At 39.7% G+C, this 21,053-nt stretch overlaps 1 protein-coding gene across 1 annotated transcript in view; it reads right to left on the bottom strand.

Moving 5' to 3' along the window:
- LOC126209770 (gephyrin) overlaps positions 1–20,631 on the bottom strand; it is a 133,964-nt gene extending 113,333 nt beyond the window's left edge. The window contains exon 1 of the mRNA XM_049938896.1: positions 20,477–20,631. Coding sequence (XP_049794853.1) covers positions 20,477–20,519 — 43 coding nt within the window. The 5' untranslated portion in view covers positions 20,520–20,631. The remainder of the gene's footprint in view (positions 1–20,476) is intronic.
- Between the last annotated feature and the right edge of the window lie 422 nt (positions 20,632–21,053).

Raw genomic sequence — 21,053 nt, 5'->3', positions numbered from 1 at the left:
AAAAGTGTTAGTTAATGCATATGAGTAGGAAAAACAAAACTGTAATGTTCGAATACAGCATTAGTAGTGTCTCGTTTGACACAGTCACGTTGTTTAAACATTTGGGTGTAACGTTGCAAAGCAATATGAAATGGAACAAGCATGCGAGAATGGTGCTAGGGAAGGCAAATGTTTGACTTAGGTTTCTTGGAAGTATTTTAGGAAAGTGTGTTTCATCTGTAAAGGAGACTACGTACAGGACACTAGCACGACCTATTCTTGAGTACTGCTTGAGTCCTTGGGATCCCCACAAGACTGGATTGAAAGAAGACATCAAAGCAATTCAGGGGCAAGCTGCTAGATTTGGTACCGGTAGGTTTGATCCCTCCCCCCATGAACCATGGACCTTGCCGTTGGTGGGGAGGCTTGCGTGCCTCAGCGATACAGATGGCCATACCGTAGGTGCAACCACAACGGAGGGGTATCTGTTGAGAGGCCAGACAAACATGTGGTTCCTGAAGAGGGGCAGCAGCCTTTTCAGTAGTTGCAAGGGCAACAGTCTGGATGATTGACTGATCTGGCCTTGTAACATTAACCAAAACGGCCTTGCTGTGCTGGTACTGCGAACGGCTGAAAGCAAGGGGAAACTACAGCCGTAATTTTTCCCGAGGACATGCAGCTCTACTGTATGATTAAATGATGATGGCGTCCTCTTGGGTAAAATATTCCGGAGGTAAAATAGTCCCCCATTCGGATCTCCGGGCGGGGACTACTCAAGAGGACGTCGTTATCAGGAGAAAGAAAACCGGCGTTCTACGGATCGGAGCGTGGAATGTCAGATCACTTAATCGGGCAGGTAGGTTAGAAAATTTGAAAAGGGAAATGGATAGGTTAAAGTTAGATATAGTGGGAATTAGTGAAGTTCGGTGGCAGGAGGAACAAGACTTTTGGTCAGGTGATTACAGGGTTATAAATACAAAATCAAATAGGGGTAATGCAGGAGTAGGTTTAATAATGAATAAAAAAATAGGAGTGCGGGTTAGCTACTACAAACAGCATAGTGAACGCATTATTGTGGCCAAGATAGACACAAAGCCCATGCCTACTACAGTAGTACAAGTTTATATGCCAACTAGCTCTGCAGATGATGAAGAAATAGATGAAAGGTATGACGAGATAAAAGAAATTATTCAGGTAGTGAAGGGAGACGAAAATTTAATAGTCATGGGTGACTGGAATTCGTCAGTAGGAAAAGGGAGAGAAGGAAACATAGTAGGTGAATATGGATTGGGGGGAAGGAATGAAAGAGGAAGCCGCCTTGTAGAATTTTGCACAGAGCATAACTTAATCATAGCTAACACTTGGTTCAAGAATCATGAAAGGAGGCTGTATACATGGAAGAAGCCTGGAGATACTAAAAGGTATCAGATAGATTATATAATGGTAAGACAGAGATTTAGGAACCAGGTTTTAAATTGTAAGACATTTCCGGGGGCAGATGTGGATTCTGACCACAATCTATTGGTTATGAACTGCAGATTGAAACTGAAGAAACTGCAAAAAGGTGGGACTTTAAGGAGATGGGACCTGGATAAACTGAAAGAACCAGAGGTTGTACAGAGTTTCAGGGAGAGCATAAGGGAACAATTGACAGGAATAGGGGAAAGAAATACAGTAGAAGAAGAATGGGTAGCTCTGAGGGATGAAGTGGTGAAGGCAGCAGACGATCAAGTAGGTAAAAAGACGAGGGCTAATAGAAATCCTTGGGTAACAGAAGAAATATTGAATTTAATTGATGAAAGGAGAAAATATAAAAATGCAGTAAATGAAGCAGGCAAAAAGGAATACAAACGTCTCAAAAATGAAATCGACAGGAAGTGCAAAATGGCTAAGCAGGGATGGCTAGAGGACAAATGTAAGGATGTAGAGGCCTGTCTCACTAGGGGTAAGATAGATACTGCCTACAGGAAAATTAAAGAGACCTTTGGAGAGAAGAGAACCACTTGTATGAATATCAAGAGCTCAGATGGCAACCCAGTTCTAAGCAAAGAAGGGAAGGCAGAAAGGTGGAAGGAGTATATAGAGGGTTTATACAAGGGCGATGTACTTGAGGACAATATTATGGAAATGGAAGAGGATGTAGATGAAGACGAAATGGGAGATAAGATACTGCGTGAAGAGTTTGACAGCGCACTGAAAGACCTGAGTCGAAACAAGGCCCCGGGAGTAGACAACATTCCATTAGAACTACTGATGGCCTCAGGAGAGCCAGTCACGACAAAACTCTACCATCTGGTGAGCACGATGTATGAGACAGGCGAAATACCCTCAGACTTCAAGAAGAATATAATAATTCCAATCCCAAAGAAAGCAGGTGTTGACAGATGTGAAAATTACCGAACTATCAGTTTAATAAGTCACAGCTGCAAAATACTAACGCGAATTCTTTACAGACGAGTGGAAAAACTGGTAGAAGCCGACCTCGGGGAAGATCAGTTTGGATTCCGTAGAAATGTTGGAACACGTGAGGCAATACTGACCTTACGACGTATCTTGGAACAAAGATTAAGAAAAGGCAAACCTACGTTTCTAGCATTTGTAGACTTAGAGAAAGCTTTTGACAATGTTGACTGGAATACTCTCTTTCAAATTCTAAAGGTGGCAGGGGTAAAATACAGGGAGCGAAAGGCTATTTACAATTTGTACAGAAACCAGATGGCAGTTATAAGAGTCGAGGGGCATGAAAGGGAAGCAGTGGTTGGGAAGGGAGTGAGACAGGGTTGTAGCCTCTCCCCGATGTTATTCAATCTGTATATTGAGCAAGCAGTAAAGGAAACAAAAGAAAAATTCGGAGTAGGTATTAAAATTCATGGAGAAGAAGTAAAAACTTTGAGGTTCGCCGATGACATTGTAATTCTGTCAGAGACAGCAAAGGACTTGGAAGAGCAGTTGAACGGAATGGACAGTGTCTTGAAAGGAGGATATAAGATGAACATCAACAAAAGCAAAACGAGGATAATGGAATGTAGTCAAATTAAGTCGGGTGATGCTGAGGGAATTAGGTTAGGAAATGAGACACTTAAAGTAGTAAAGGAGTTTTGCTATTTAGGGAGTAAAATAACCGATGATGGTCGAAGTAGAGAGGATATAAAATGTAGACTGGCAATGGCAAGGAAAGCGTTTCTCAAGAAGAGAAATTTGTTAACATCGAGTATAGATTTAGGTGTCAGGAAGTCGTTTCTGAAAGTATTTGTATGGAGTGTAGCCATGTATGGAAGTGAGACATGGACGATAACTAGTTTGGATAAGAAGAGAATAGAAGCTTTCGAAATGTGGTGCTACAGAAGAATGCTGAAGATAAGGTGGGTAGATCACGTAACTAATGAGGAGGTATTGGATAGGATTGGGGAGAAGAGAAGTTTGTGGCACAACTTGACAAGAAGAAGGGATCGGTTGGTAGGACATGTTTTGAGGCATCAAGGGATAACAAATTTAGCATTGGAGGGCAGCGTGGAGGGTAAAAATCGTAGAGGGAGACCAAGAGATGAATACACTAAGCAGATTCAGAAGGATGTAGGTTGCAGTAGGTACTGGGAGATGAAGAAGCTTGCACAGGATAGAGTAGCATGGAGAGCTGCATCAAACCAGTCTCAGGACTGAAGACCACAACAACAACAACAAGGTTTGATCAGCATGTGAGTGTTATCAGTATGCTTTGGGAGCTGAAGTGGGACTCTCTGGAGGGAAGACTACATTCATTTCAAAGAACACTACTGAGAAAGTTTAGAGAATGGCATTTGGAGTTGACAGCAGAACAATCCTACTGGTGCCAACATACATTTCGCATACGGATCACAAAGATACGATACAAGAAATTAGGGCTCAAATGGAGGCATATGGACAGTATATTTTCCCCTCGCTCTAACTGCGAGTGGAACAGGAAAGGGAATGACTAATTGTAGTTAATGGTGTCCTACACCATGCACTGCATGGTGACTTGTGGAATATGTATGTAAATGTAGAAAATACTTCCATAGGATATGTCCACTTAAAAGAACATTCGAAAATATAAAGTGGTGAAAGGTGTTCAAAACTCTCAGAAAATAGATTTAAGCTATAGGGAAAGTCAGATAATATACACTTTGCACAAGAACCAAGAGGTAACAATGAGAATAGAAGGCCAAGAGCAAAGTGCTCAGATTGGAAAGGGTTTTAAGACAGGGATGCAGTCTTTCTCCTACTGTTCAAACAGTAAATCAAAGAAGCAATGACAAAAACAAAATAAAAGATGCAGGAGTGGGATTAAAATTCACAGTAAAGGAAAATTAATAAGAAGATTTACCAATGACATAGCTACCCGCAGTGAAGGCGAAGAAAACTTATGGAACCTGTTCAGTGGAATGAATAGTCTAATCAGCAGAGAATATGGATTACACTAAAGAAAGACTAAAATAACAAGTAGCAGAAATGAGATTAATGATGAAGTTATCAGAACTGGAGACATGAAGTAGACAAAGAGAAAGAATTCTGCTACCTTGGAAGCAAGATAATGTGTGGCGGAGGAAGCAATTTGGGTATAAGAAGCAGAGTACCACAAGAAAAAGGGGGCTTTTCTCACTAAAAGTAGAATACTTTTAACAAAATGTAGGCCTTAATTTGAGGAAGGAATTTCTAAGAAGATATATCTGGAGCACAGCAGTGTATGGAAGTGAATAATGGACTGTGGGAAAACCACAAAAGAGAATTTAAGATGTGGTGTTGCAGACGGATGCTGGCAATTAATTGGACTGAAGACCAGAAATAATGAAGCTCTCCAGAGAACTGGTGAGGAAATGAGCCCGTAAAAACCACTGGAAAAATGAGGTGCTGAATGATAAGACATGTATTCAGACATCAGGGTAAAACTTTCATGGAACTATGTGGTGCTGTGAAAGATAAAACTATAGAAGACAGAGACTGGAATACATCCAGCAAATATAGTATTTGAAGACGTTGGGTTATGTTCTACTCTGAAATAAACAAGCTGACACAAGAGAGGAAGTCATGGTTGGCCTTATCAAACCAGCTAGAAAACTGACAGGGACGTTGAGAGGAGGGGGGGTTGTGAGAGCTTACGAACCTTCAGTGTGTCTTGATGGTAGATATATTATGTACTGTCCAGAAGGCTACTGTTTTTGCAATTTTAGAACTATTAACCACAGTGATTAACAAATACTTGTCCTTTTCTGAGATCCACAGTGTCAAGAGTGTGCCAACAATACCAAATTTCAGGCATTACTTCTCATCACAGACAATTCAGTGGTCGACGATCACTTACTGACTGAGAGCAGCAGTATTTGCATAGAGTTGCCAGTGCTTACAGACAAGCAACACTAATAATCAATTTTTTTTTAAATGTAACATAAGTGGATGGATAAAAAAAAACTACTCACCAAGTAGTGGCGGGAGGACACACGTATAAAAGGTATTAAAATCTGCAAGCTTTCAAAGCCAGTGGCTCCTCCTCCTGGCAGTTCTGGGCAACTTTTCTGAACTCTACCACTTTTCCTAATCCTTGCCAGTCCTTTTCCTTCATCCTGCGTCCTTCCCCTTCAACCCTTCTGCCACAGGGAGCCATGGGCTACAAAAGCTGGCAAATTTTAATATCTTTTGTATGTGTGTTTTCCTACCGCTGTGTGATATAACTACAGTAATCAATGTGGGACGTATGATGAATGTATCAGTTAGGACAGTGTGGTGAAATGTGATATTCATGAGCTTCAAGCAGCAGATGACTGACATGAGGTGCCAGAATGGCTTTCTTTGGTTACTTCCAGTCCCTGGTAGCTTAAGGCACAGTTTCTTGGGATAAAACTAATAGTTGTCTCAATGAAATTACTGAGTTATATAAAAGTGTTAGTCAAATCTCGACACACAATTCTTAGAGGGCTTACTGGAAGCTGCTATTTCAAAAGTTGTGTGCATGTTCAGTATCCTCCTATACATCGCCTCTCCTGGGCCCATGACCGTATCAGTTTGACCCTAGATAACTAGAAAACTGTGACTCGATCAGATGAGTCTCATCGCAGTTGGTGAGAGCTGATGGTAGGGTTCAAGTGTGGCGCAGACCCCACGAAGCCGTGGATGCAAGTTACCAACAAGGCACTGTGCAAGCTTGTTGTGGCTCCATAATGGTGTGGCCTGTGTTTACATGGTATGGACGGGATTTTCTGGGCCAACTGATCATTTTGGAGACTATTTGCAGCCAATCATGTTCCCAAATGACAACTGAATTTTTATGGATGACAATGCACCATGTCACCAGGCCAAAATTGTTCGTGGTTGGTTTGAAGAACATTCTGGACAATTTGATCGAACGATCTGGCCACCCAGATGGCCCGCCATGAATCTCATCAAACACTTATGGGACATAATCAAGAGGTCAGTTTATGCACAAAATCCTGCACTGGCAACACTTTTGCAATTATGGAAGACTATAGAGGCAGTGCAGCTCAATATTTCTGCAGGAGACTTCCAACGACTTGTTGAGTCTGTGCTATGTTAAGTTATTGCACTATGCCTGACAAAAGAAGGGTCTGAATGATATTAGGAGGTATCCCACGACTTTTGTCACCTCAGTGTATGTTGATCAAGAATCAAACCATAAAGATCATGTAACCACACGCAGTCCTGCATGTTTTGCTCTGATAATCATCTATAAAGTGTGATCATCAGGTGCCAGAATGGCTTTATTTGGTTACTTCCAGTCCCTGGTAGGTTAAGGCACAGTTTTTTGGGATAAAACTAATAGTTGTTTCAATGAAATTATTGCGTTACAGAAAAGTGTTATTCAAATCTTGTCACATAGTTCTTCGAGGGCTTACTGGAAGCTCCTATTTCAAAAGTCGTGTGCATGTACAGTATCCTCCCTATACATATACAAGTGCATGATGTAAGGTAACAGTGGATAATAGGGAACTCTTTCAAGTAATTTAAAATTTAAAGCACGGCAGCAGAGATAATATGCTGGGCAAAATAGACCGGAAAATACTTGTTTGTGTTTTGATGGACGTTGTAGTTCCGTGGGATAGTGTTTTGGTTTTCTTTTAATTGCAACGAATTATATAAGTGTGGTGATAATTTGTAAAATTATATAATGTATTTAGATTTAAGTATTTAAATATTATAAAATATTGTAAACGAATTGTGGCCATGTTTAGCAATTGTTTTGACTACTGTAGTGTCATGTGACCCGACTCAGGACTGTGGATGTGAGCGGGAAAATCGGGGTCTTTTGTCGTTGGCCGTTGTGGTGGTGAGTTGGGAGCGGCAAAGTGCCGCGAGTGCAAGCATGGACGGCAGGGTATGCGAAGGAACAAAGTGAAAGTGTGTGGGTGTGAGACAAACAGTGTACGAATTGCACCGATTATTATTTGTGAACTTAAAAATGCATGGCCACAACATTAAAGTGTTTCCTTTGAATAAATAAGTTTCAATCTGAACGTGTATAGTTCAATTCACTGCTCTTCAAAAGCCAGCCAATATCAGACTCAATAATAGGGGCGCAAATGCAACCATTTACTACCAACCCCCTTTACAGATGAGCCACGTGAAAAATAGGTAGTAAACGAGCCCGAGTACAGTTGCAATTGGGGGCTCGTCCGGGATACGACTTTCTTCCATATTCCATAGTATTTCGGAATCGAATGTCCGTCCGATGTTAGGCTTTTGAACAGTCAGTGTGGGGGCTCAGAGCTAAATCGGTGCATTAGCAGTACCGGAGTGTTTGTGCTGGACAAGATACGCGCTGCCCCGTGGTTACGCCGATATAAGGCCACCACGATTGTGAAGCAGTCAGTTACACAGTCTAATGAGTCGACCACGTGTTGCCGCGGGTAAAACCGCCGTGCTTGCCGTATCCACGTGTTGCCGCGGGTGAAACAGTCGTCCGTGCCGCGATACGTGCTGCCGCCAGAAGAAACCGTCGTCCGTGCCACGTCCATGTGTTGCTACGGGTAAAGCAGTCGAAGCTGTATCCACGTGCTGCCGACGATCAACGCCGTCGTCCGTGCCACCAACCAACACGACTACATGCTGCCAGGGGCCTACGCAACGTGTTCTCGCTCCTGATTGAGTTTGCTGTGTGTCCACGCCGCCGATTAAGATTCATTGCATAGCTGTGCTGCGGAGCTCACTGCAGACGTCGCGTCACACGAGGATTTAAAAGATAAGTACAGCCAGCAGCTACATTGCAAAATTGTGTCCTTTCATTAGCCATGGCCGATGAGACGCGAGAATCTCAAAGTGAAGGCGAATCAGTGGATGTTAGGAGTACCTGTAGTAGCCCTAGCATGTCAAAAGAAATAGGCTGGATACCAGGAAGTGACCTCAGCACATTTTTTGTAAAACTTACTAGTAAATTAGGAGAAATAGACTCGAAAATAGGGAATATAAAAACTGCAATAGTTGGAGAAATGGATTCGAAAATAGGGGATATGGAATTAAGGCTTAGTGATAAAATAAAGACAGTGAGTGAAAAATTTGATCGGCTAGATCTCAAATTCACTCAAATTACAGATAAAGTTGAAAACACAGTTAAAATTGTTGAGGGAATTATTGAGAGAGTTGATGAGGTTGAAAGAGGCCTAGTAGCCAAGGTGGACACTGTGCAAAGTAATCTTGTGGGGCAGATTCAGGTACAGGAACAGAAATGCACATTATTTCAAAGACAAACAGAGGCAGACATTGAATCCATTAAGATAGGAGTGCTGGATTGCCATAAGGGAATTACTGACAATAAGAAGGAATTAGAAGGGGAAATAAATGTCTTGAGGGAAACAGTTAATACTGTGGCAGCAGGGAATGGAAATTTATTGTTGGGATATCCTCTGGGGCATGGATTTCAGTCAAAACCTTTTAATGGGGAGAGTAAATACCATGCAGTTGACTTTCTAGCTGCATGTAAGGATAACTTTGTGACAGGGATGAGTGAGCAGGCAAAAATTAAATATGTTAAGAGGCAGTTGGAAGGGGGAGCTCAAACATGGGCAAACCAAAATGATGATAAATTTTGTGATTTTAAAACTTTCGAAAACCTGTTCTTGAACAAATACTGGGGCCAAGCAAAACAATTAAGATTGCAAAACGATTTTTTGAATGGATCCAGTTACAAGAGTGGAAAGGAAAGTATGAGAGAGTTCTGTGTTAGAGAACTGAATAAATTAAATCATCTGGATAGGCCACTGGGCGTATTAACAGAAATATCTACACTAAAGAGAAGATTACCAGAGCATTTGCAATGGGATTTGATTCACAGTGCAACAGATTCAGTGGAAGAATTTCTTAATTTTGTGGATAATATGGACAGGGCATTGTGCTACAGACCTAAATACATGGAACATAGGGAGAGTGGAAGGTATCATGAAAGGGGAAACAGTATTAATTATGAATACAGTAATAACCATAACAGGTGGAGAGAAGATAGAAGTAATCAGAATAATCAGGATAGAGATTGGAGAAGCACGCCACAAAGGTATAACAGAAATTTTGGAGGGAGAAGAGAGAATTTTGATCAGATGAGGAGTGATAGAGAAGGTATGAGAGTAGGAATGCCAGATGCAAATGGACAGGGTAGGCAATCAAAAAACTGATTGATGCCTCACTTAAGGTCCGCAGGGGGGCTGGTAATTATGTGAAAAGGGCCAGACAAGGACATGATGGGATGAGTAATAAAGTCAGCAAGGAGAATAGGGAAATTGGGATATGTCATATGGATGCTGTCTTAGGAAATGAAAATCTATGGGGGGGGGGGGGGGGGGGGGTTTAACAATTATAGAAATACAGATAAAAGGTATAAGAGGAAAAAAGGGAACAAGGCTAATATCAGCAATGAACAGTGTGAGTTTTACATTGATGACATGTTTAAAAGGGAAGAGAAATTACAAGCAGAGGAGGACAATATTGGTTTGTGTGCAGCAAAATTCATTGAAAGATCAGAGACAGAGGTAGTTTCATCAAAAGGGGGAACAGAAGTGGATATGGAATTAAGGGGCAATGTTCACAGTAATAATGGGTGTGATGAATGGGTAGAGATGTCTATTGGAAATAGTATGGAGAATTGTGGAAAAGGTGAGGAGAGGGTTATTCAGTGTGATGTAAAGGCTAATATGAGTGGTGTATTTGACAATGTGGAAAATACTGGTAAATTACCTACTGATAAAGTTACTGTGCTTGTGGGTGCAGGTGTTAACTGTGGTAGTGATAATGACTTCAGTGTGGATATGGAAATGCGTAATGATATGGAGAATGTTGCTGTAGGTTGCCCAGAAGATAAAATTGAAACCTATGTTTTCTTAACTGATGATGCAAGCCTCAAAGATGTTAATTGTGGATGGTTAGGAAAGGAGGAGGCTGATTATGATTTGAGTGATTGGGTGTCCTATGCAAAATTACATAAAGCTTTGATGCCTGAAGAATGGGGTAAAATAAAATTTAAAATTGCCAGAAAATTGGAAGAATTAAGTGAAGAAGAGAATGTTGAGTTTGCTATTAAGGATCTGTTTGAAGGGGATACTGATGTATGTTTTGGAGAAAGACCTAAAGATATTTGCATTATGCAAGAGGAAAGCAGGAGTGAAGTAGAAAGAGATTTATTACAGGAATCAGGGCTGAACAGAGTAGAAATAGAGGTGATACAGCCAATAATTGATATCAGTGTGGGAGGAGTTGCAGATGTAGCATTATTAGACTCTGGCTCAAGTTTATCTGCAATCTCTGAATCTTTCTGGCAGCAAATTAAAGGTTTAGGATTAATAGAATTACCAGTTACAGGAGTCAAAATTAAGACAGCAACTGGGACATGTAGCAAGCCCATCAGCCGGGAAGTATTACTGGAATTTAATAGTAGTGAGTATTGTTTTGATATTAGTTGCTTTGTGGTGAAGGGTTTGGCGTTGAATGTAATTTTGGGTATGGACTTCTTGTACAAGTATGACTGTAGCATTTTTGTAAAGGACAGAGTGGTAGAATTTGATGCTGGTGGAAATAGAAGAAGAATAAAATTTAAAGGGGAATTAAAAGGAGGTGAGACAATTACTCATTTACAAAGGCTAGAAGAGGTAGGTGATGAGATCTGCACTGAACAGCAGATACATGACAAAGTAAATGAAATGGGACATTTAAATGAGGAACAAAAGGTGCAGCTTACAGGTTTATTGTGTAAGCATAAGCATGTGTTCTCTGACAGACCTGGAAAAGTCGTAGATTTCAGTTACGTTTTGAGGGTATTGCCACATGAAGTGATAAGGGCCAAACCTTATCCTATAGCAATAGCTAATAGAGAGGCTGTAAGGGCAAGGATACAGATGATGTTGAAGTGGGGCATACTGGAAATGGGGAGGAGTGAGTATTGTAATCCAATAGTAGTGGTGAAAAAAAGGGATGGTTCTATAAGAATAGTACTGGATGCAAGAAAGCTAAATAAAATAATAGTCAAAGAAAATGATCAGCCAGAGAACATGGATGAGCTGTTGCAAAAAATTTTATAATGTTAAAATTCTGTCAAGTGTTGATTTGACTTCAGGGTTCTGGCAGGTGCAATTGGCTGAAGAGAGCAGAAAGTACACTGCTTTCTTATTTGAGGGCAGGACTTATATGTTTACAGTTGTGCCATTTGGTTTATCAATATCTGTAGCAGTCTTTGTAAGGGCTTTAAGTCATGTGTTGGGTGATGAACTAATGAGAAAATTGACAGTGTACGTAGATGACATTTTGATTACGAGTAGCAATTGGCAAGAGCACTGTCAGCTGTTGGAGGATGTATTCAAGGCTATATCTAAAGGGGGGATGACCCTAAAGTTAAGTAAGTGTGAATTTTTTCAAGCAACATTACTATTTCTCGGTCATCAGTTAACTCCTGATGGCATTCTGCCCAATAAAGAGAAAATCAAGGCTATTGTTGACTGCAAGGTGCCAACGAACAGGAAACAATTGAAATCATTTATAGGACTATGTTCATTCTATAGGAAGTACATAAGTGATTATAGCCTGAATTCACCTAACTTATGTCGACTATTAAAGAAAAGTGTAACCTGGTGCTGGACATCTGACTGTGACCAGGAATTTAAAGCCATCAAGAATAGCTTAAAAAACAGCAAAATTTTGTTCTATCCAGATTTGTTTTTGCCTTTCTGTATTGGGGCAGACAGCTCAGATTATGGGATAGGGGCAGTGCTATTTCAGGAGAGGGTAGTAGATGGGAAGACCGAGCACAGGGCAATCGCTTTTGCAAGCAGAATGCTGTCCAAACATGAATTGATGTATGGTATCTCAGAGAAGGAACTGTTAGCCATAGTTTTTGGATTTCAGAAGTTCAGGATATATGTGGAAGGTAGGAAAGTGATTGTTTACACAGACCATAAGGCTCTGAGCTATTTGCAAGAATGTAAGCTGTTAAATAATAGACTCATGAGATGGGCCATGTTTTTGCAGCAGTTTAACTATGAGATAAGATATATTAAGGGCACAGACAACAATGTGGCTGATGCCTTATCAAGATTACCTTTCATTGGAGAAGAACATGAAGCGAATGGAGACGAGAAAGAACTACAGATATTGTATATGAAAGGAGTGGGTGGAGAGAAGGAAATCATATCCATCTGTAAGGACATGAGGAGACTTCAGAATGGGGACCAAACCTTGAAGTTTATCAAAACAAACTTTGGAAGTAAAGAACATGAAAAAATAGCTAAATATTATAGAATTTATAAAGGTATTTTATTTAGACGAAGAAAGTTGGACAAAGAGGAGTGGAAGGTATGTTTTCCAGATGAGCATGTGGAAAAATTAATAAATTACATCCACCTTAGCCATGGGCATTATGGGGCTCAAAAATGTTTGGAAATACTGCAGGACTATGTTAGTTTTAACAACATGGCCAGGAGAGTAAAGAGACAGTTGGCTTCTTGTGACAAATGTCAAAAAGTGAAGTATAATACTACTGCAGTACAAGGAGAGATGCAGAATATTGTTCCTAAAAGAAATGGTGAACTGCTGGCTATTGATTTATTTGGGAGGCTGCCAACAGGCTGAGGGGGTGTAAAGTATGTTCTTTTAGCTGTTGATGTATTCTCAAAGTTTGTAAGGCTGTATCCACTGAAAAAGGCCACTAGCCAGAATATAATTAACAAGCTAGAGAAAGATTACTTTGTGAATGTTATAAAACCAGAGAATGTTCTGTCTGATAATGGAGCACAATTTGTATCTAGTGTGTGGGGGAAGTTTATGCAAAGATCTGGGATGAAGCATATAAGGATTTCAGTGTATCACCCTGTGGGAAACCCTGCTGAGAGGTATATGAGGGAGCTGGGTAGGCTATGTAGGACATATTGCAGTAAAAAGCATAGTACTTGGGCAGAATATATAACTGTGTTTGAGGATCTTATGAACACAGTGAAGAGTTGTGCAACAGGATTCTCACCCTATGAGCTCATGAAAGATATCAAGCCTGACAATCTAATAGCAGAAAACATAGATTTTCCTCCATCTCAAGACTTGACAAGTCAAGAGAAGATGCAGGTGGCCAGACAGCAAATGTTAAAGAAAGGACATGAGAGACAGAGGAGGCATGGAGAAAGGTATAAGACAACTAAGTTCAAGGAGGGTGATAAGGTGCTGGTGAGGAACAAGAAAAAATCCAGTGACATTGATGGCGAAATCAAAAAGTTATTTGAATTATACCAAGGACCCTTTGAGATAATGGGTTGTCCACACCCTAATGCATATAGGTTGGTATATCCAGTGTCCAAAAAGCCATTTGGACTGAGAAATGTAACGGAGTTGAAAAAATATGTGGTAAAAGAATAAAGATTAAGGAAGTGAGATTCCCATGTACACTATTGTCGAGTTTAAAAAAAAATTATTGGGGGCTATGTATACATGTATTTGTAATTGGAGTATTATTTGTGTTACTGTGTATGTTGCGATGCCATTGTTGGTGGTCAACAAACTTCATTATACTGTATATATTTGCAATAAGGGAATCTGTTGTCCAATGGATTTGCACAACTGGTGTGGGTGTGATAAAAGCCTTGTTGAAAGTCATACGGGAACTGAAACCTACTGTGCATATAGTCTATTTCTGTATAAATATGTGGAGAATATAGGAGGGAGGAAATCTGCAAATAGTTTGTTAAAAAATAGTTGATATTTTTATTAAAATTTCTAATGTATCTGTGGCACCTGGAGTTGATACTGGTGCGTGGGGGTAGAAGTGTCGGAGGTCCTGATCTGGGAACATTTGAAGGGTGAAATAGAATATATTTAACTATGCCATGTTTGTGTTTGATTTGTGTGCATGTTTGTCATTTGTACAAACCTCAATAAGAACTGATCAGTGAAAACAGGATGTTCCAGGGAGGATTTGGATAGCCTGATTCCTGGGAAATGTGGGTCTGCATGTCTAGGCAAGATTTATGAGGATTTGATTAAATTTTGATAGGATGACTTGGCTAATGAGAGGAAGCACAGTGCTGTTGGCTGACAAGTTTGGAAAGACTGTATTCCAATGCATAAACCTGTGAACACAAGGATCTGGTTACAACAACTTCGTGCAACTTACAGAAACAACTGTGTAAAAAGTGGAAGTGTTAATGTGCAGTGAGTGGGCAACCTACATATAGCCTAACATGGGCATTTATTTTGCCTGTCCAGTTGCTCAATAGGATACTATCTAATTGTATATTTGAGTTGGATACATTGTTGGATTATGTATGTATGTTTTCGTAATGACAGTACATACACTGATTAACTCACCACTATAACACTGTTCTACGTGTTTTGGTGCCATTATAGTTATAATTAAAATGTTTAATGTATAAAGTAATATCGGTTCACTCCATTTGGTGCTACTTCATGTTGCCGTTACTAAGGTAATGTCACCATGAAGTGGGGGTATGTAAGGTAACAGGGGATAATAGGGAACTCTTTCAAGTAATTTAAAATTTAAAGCACGGCAGCAGAGATAATATGCTGGGCAAAATAGACCGGAAAATACTTGTTTGTGTTTTGATGGACGTTGTAGTTCCGTGGGATAGTGTTTTGGTTTTCTTTTAATTGCAACGAATTATATAAGTGTGGTGATAATTTGTAAAATTATATAATGTATTTAGATTTAAGTATTTAAATATTATAAAATATTGTAAACGAATTGTGGCCATGTTTAGCAATTGTTTTGACTACTGTAGTGTCATGTGACCCGACTCAGGACTGTGGATGTGAGCGGGAAAATCGGGGTCTTTTGTCGTTGGCCGTTGTGGTGGTGAGTTGGGAGCGGCAAAGTGCCGCAAGTGCAAGCATGGACGGCAGGGTATGCGAAGGAACAAAGTGACAGTGTGTGGGTGTGAGACAAACAGTGTACGAATTGCACCGATTATTATTTGTGAACTTAAAAATGCATGGCCACAACATTAAAGTGTTTCCTTTGAATAAATAAGTTTCAATCTGAACGTGTATAGTTCAATTCACTGCTCTTCAAAAGCCAGCCAATATCAGACTCAATAATAGGGGCGCAAATGCAACCGTTTACTACCAACCCCCTTTACAGATGAGCCACGTGAAAAATAGGTAGTAAACGAGCCCGAGTACTGTTGCAATGTTCAAAGACTTGTGAGCTAATTTGGTGCTCAGAATGAGATTTTCACTTTGCAGTGGAGTGGGTGCTGATGCGAAACTTCCTGGCATATTAAAACTGTGTGCTGGACAGTCTGCAAACACCTCCCAGACTGGCTAGGCCATGTCTCCACAATATCCTTTCTTTCAGGAGTGCTAGTCTTTCAAGTTTCACAGGAGAACTTCTGTGAAGTTCGAAGGTAGGAGACAGGTTACTGGCAGAAGTCAAGCTGTGAGGATGGGTCGTGACAGGTCAGTTGGTAGAGCACTTGACCACAAAAGGCAAAGGTCCTAAGTTCGAGTCTTAGTTCAGCACACAGTTTTAATCTGTCAGGGATTTTCATACTTTGCTGCATAATGCATTGTCAAAATACAAAAAGTGATTGGAGAAGGAACTGGATTTAGAGCAAAGTTAAAACCATTTCTTATTGAGAAGTGTTTTTACAGGGTAAATGATTATGTCAGCTTACAGAAATACTAACCCTCATTTATTTCCTTAGTTTTTAGTCTGTTAACAGATGTACTATCTATGCTGTGTTTGTCTTCGTACAAGAAAGCTTCTGCTGTTGGATTCTGATTTTCTCTGTTTGAGGTTCAGTGCAAAACACTTCCTCAGAGGATCTGGTTGTAGATTAGTTGTCAAGGGTATGATGTTGGCAGGTCATCATGTATTATACTTTCCAGCAGTTGTGTGTTCATGTGTTTACATTTTTCGGAAGTGTATTATATGTAAATTACATTTTTTACTTGACTTCTTGAGCATGATGTACTCTCCTTGCAGACTATGTGATTTCCTTTCCATTCATGTACCGAGCAAGGTGGTTAAGCCAGTGTAAACGCACTGGACTTGCACTCAGAAGCAGCAGGGTTCAGTTCAAGAATGATCCAACAATCCTGACTTGGGTTTTTCACAGTTTTGCCAAAATTACTAATGTTAATGCTGGGATGATTCCACTGAAAAGGAAATGGCTGAGTTCTTGTTATATCTGTATTTATAATTTCTGTAACTTGTCTGACACGTCCGATACTGATGTGTTGAATAGTCTACGGACGAGTAAATAATAAGCCCCAGTCTACAAAAATGTGATACAACTGAAATCTCAGGTTACTAATCAATATCAATTCTTACTGAACTGTCTAAACAAACGTTACTTGTAATGAAAAAATCTGCCTCTGAATTATTTCGAGGAGAGATTTTGGAACCAGATTTTAAATTGCAAGACATTTCCAGGGGCAGATGTGGACTCTTGACAACAATTTACTCATTATGAACTGTAGACTAAAACTGAAGAAACTGCAAAAAGGTAGGAATTTAAGGAGATGGGATCTGCAAAAACTGAAGGAACCAGAGGTTGTAGAAAGTTTCAGAGGGAGCATTATGGAACAACTGACAAGAACACGGAAAAGAATACAGTAGATGAAGAATGGGTAGCTCTAAGGGATGAAATAGTGAAGGCATCAGAGGACCAAGTAGGTAATAAGATAAGGGCTAGTAGAAATCCTTGGGTAACACAAGAGATACTGAATTTAATTGATAAAAGAGAAAATATAAAAATGCAGTAAATGAAGCAGGTGAAAGGGAATAAAAACATCTAAAAATGAGATTGACAGGAAGTGCAAAATGACTAAGCAGGAATGGCTAGACAACAAATGTATGGATTTAGAAGCACATATCACAAGGGGAAAGACAGATGCCACCTACAGGAAAATAAGAGAGATCTTTGGAGAAGAGAGAAGCATCTGTATGAATATCAAGGGCTCAGATGGAAAACCAGACCTAAGCAAATAAGGGAAAGCAGAAAGGCAGAAAGGGTATATAGAGGGTCTATACAAGGAAGATGTACTTGAGAGAAATATTATGGAAATGGAAGATGACATAGCTCAAGATGAGAGGGGAGATATAATACTTCTTGAAGAATTCAACAGAGCACTGCAAGACCCAAGTCGAAACAAGGTCCCAGGAGTAGATAACATTCCGTTAGAAATACTGATAACCTTGGGAGAGCCAGTCGCGACAAAACTTTTCCACCTGGTGAGTAAGACATATGAGACAGGTGAAATACCCTCAGACTTCCGGAAGAATATAATAATTTCAATTCCAAAGAAAGCAGGTGCTGACAGGTGTGAAAAATCACCAAAGTACTGGTTTAATAAATCGTGGCTGCAAAATACTAACAGAAATTCTTTACAGAAGAATGGATAACTGGCAGGAGCCAACCTTGGAGGAGATCAGTTTGCATTGTGGAGAAAGGTAGGAACACGCGAGGCAATACTGACCCTACAAATTCTCACAGAAGATGAGTTAAGGACAGGTAAACATATTTTTATAGTGTTTGTACACTTGGAGAAAGCTTTTGACAATGTTGATTGGAATACTCTCTTTGAAAGGGAAACAGTGGTTGAAAAGGGAGTGAGACAGGGCTACTGCCTGTCCCCAATGTTATTCAGTTTGTATATTGAGGAAACAGTAAAGGAAAGAAAAGAAAAATTAGGAGTAGGAATCAAAGTCCCAGGAGACGAAATAGAAACTCTCATAGCATTGTAATTCTGTCAGAGACAGCAAATGACTTGGAAGAGCAGTTGAATGGAACTGATAGTGTCTTGAAAGGAAGATATAAGATGGACATCAACAAAAGCTGGAATGTAGACAATTAAGTCAGGTGATGCTGAGGGAATTAGACTATGAAATGAGACAAAGTAGTAGATGAGTTTTGCTATAGGAGCAGCAAAATAATTAATGAGGGTTGAAACAGAGAGGATATGAAATGTAGACCAGCAATGACGAGAAAAGCATTTCGGAACAAGAGAAATTTGCTAATTCCGAGTATATATTTAAGTGTCAGAAAATCTTTTCTGAAAGAATTTGTATGGAGTGTAGCCATGTGCAGAAGTGAAACATGGACAAGAAACAGTTGACAAGAAGAGAAGAGAAGCTTTTGAAATGTGGTGCTACGGAAGAATACTGAAGTTCAGATGGGTAGATCACATAACTAATGATGAGGTACTGAACAGAATTGGGGAGACCAGAATTCTGTGGCACAACCTCACTAGAAGAAGGGGATTGATTGAAAGGACACTTTCTGAGACATCAAGGGATCACCTTAGTACTGGGGGAAGTGTGAGGGGTAAAAATCAAATAGTGACACCAAGAGATGCGTACAGTAAGCAGATGCAGAAGGATGTAGGTCACAGTAGTTACTCCGAGATGAAGAGGCTTGCACACGATAGAGCAGAATGGAGAGCTGGACCAAATCACTTGAACAGTATCCTGTACACGCTTCCACTGCCACATCAGTTACAAATTACTGTAGCCTACTTTTATGACTCAGCAAATTGTAAGCACATCCTACTACTCCAGAAGAAGACAGTTACAACTGTAACATCAAGTAAGAAACTAGACCACTGCAGGGCTGTTTAATCTTGCAAGGAGTAATGACAATACTCACTCAATATACTCCATTTATGTGAAAAATAACCAGAAACCCTTTAGTACAAGGCACAAAGTTCACAGTTACAAAATTTGAAGAAATGTAAACATGGGCATATTATGTTCTGACTCAACCGTTACTGAAAATACAAGAGAGCTCTCCAATAGTTCAGCTCAAAATGTTTCTACTTTGATTAAAATAACTTTGTGATTGATTTTTCAGCAATTGGAGTGGTAGGTGCATCTGCTAGCAGTCTTAGTTCTCTCTTGAGCAAAACAACACAAACACGCACATGATTCCACATTCAGTGGTACTTCTATGGAATATAAGCAGATTGTCAAGCAGATTGAATGACAGTATACCTCATTTATATCTGCAGCACACTGTTTTCAGATTACTGTCACAAGGCCTAACTTCTTAAAGAGCCATACACAAGATGTTCTAAAGGGCGCACTACGGTTTATTCCTACAGTTATTTCTTAATGTATGAAGCTATCAATTAGAGCTGTGTAAAGAATTTCAATGAACATTTATTTTTGTTAAGCTTTATACATTTTTGTAAGCATATTACTAACTTATTACATCTATATTATTGTGTGTGCTCCTGAAACGTAAGGTAATCAGTCCAGTTTTGATTAGTAAATGATTGACAGTCTGAAACAAAGTATGTTGCTCTTAACACAAAAAGTGCTAAGAGCTTTTACTTGCTTCCAGCAAACTTTGATTTTGTCACGCCTGATACCTGATGTACAGCTTTTGGTGCATTGGTTTTAACGTCAGAAATAAACCTGATGATACTGACAATTACGAAAAAATAAAGTATACACCTTACTTGCTTCATGACGGTTATATTTCCATTTTTTGGGATTCGTGGAAGGCAAGTTTTTGTGAGACAAGGCGGGTGAAATATTATTTGTACGTTTTTGCTATAATCTGTTCTGTAATGGTACAAAAATGAATTTATCTACCAAAATAGGTATTATAAACACGCGTACACACTTTAAACCACGCAAATTAATTTAAGAAGAATGATCCAAAAAATCATGATTGTCTTCGATAATGGACATAACAACACTTGGAACACGTTGGTAATCACGTTTAGTTTATTACACGATAATCGCAGACATTTCTACTCGAAAACCGAATACTGATGCAAACTTTTCAAATGTTATATCGTGTTATTTACAGGGATCATTTTATAGCCGCAATGGGTATATGCTTAAAACAAATGTATGGCTGATTTGTGATAAAAGCAGAACACCTCACGCTATATTCTTTATTTGCGCAGGAAACAGATATTTCGACAACATCCTTGGTTACCGAATTATGATGATTATCTGCAAGACCACACACTGACAGTCTCAAGCGAATTGCATTGGTGCCTACCACATACACGATCCAGAGAAATAATTATAATAGCTAACCTGTCAAGATGCCGATACGAAATTTGTCACCGACAGTGCTCATCTTCGCTGTTTACCAGTGGGAGGGGAAGGCTGCACTGCGGTGCGGGCACGAACTACTACTGTTCAAACAGTTCTGAGTTCAGCCTTCAACATTCGCTTGCGTAATCATGCTATTCATTGAATACACAATGAGTTCTGCAAACGTAGGGAACCAGAAAGGCAGATTTCCGCCGGGTAAATGATGATAATGTCTGACGAAGCGAAAGGGCATCAGCGTCTAGACTGCAGCTGAATTACCTGCTTTAACGTTTTAAATATTCTAAGTGTCTTTCCAACAAATAAATTATTTTTAATTTGTCTACTGTACTTCCGACATTTTGGAGCATGCGTGCCCCCCTATGTACCTACTAAATATAGTTGGTAGTAAATGGTCTTTTGAGGTCAGTGGTTTTGTCCTGTACATTTGAGCACCTTCATTTATTAAAAAAAAAATAAACTTACGTTCCTTAAAATTCGTTCTCAGGCAGAGGCTATATATTTTGATCTACTTTATGTCCCAAGAAATTAATCAGTCTAAATCATATTTGTAAATATA

Source organism: Schistocerca nitens, chromosome 10 (assembly GCF_023898315.1).
Source record: "Schistocerca nitens isolate TAMUIC-IGC-003100 chromosome 10, iqSchNite1.1, whole genome shotgun sequence".
Taxonomy (NCBI): Eukaryota; Metazoa; Arthropoda; class Insecta; order Orthoptera; family Acrididae; genus Schistocerca; species Schistocerca nitens.
Note: the sequence above shows the minus strand (reverse complement) of the source record. Positions and strands in the feature narration are given on the sequence as shown.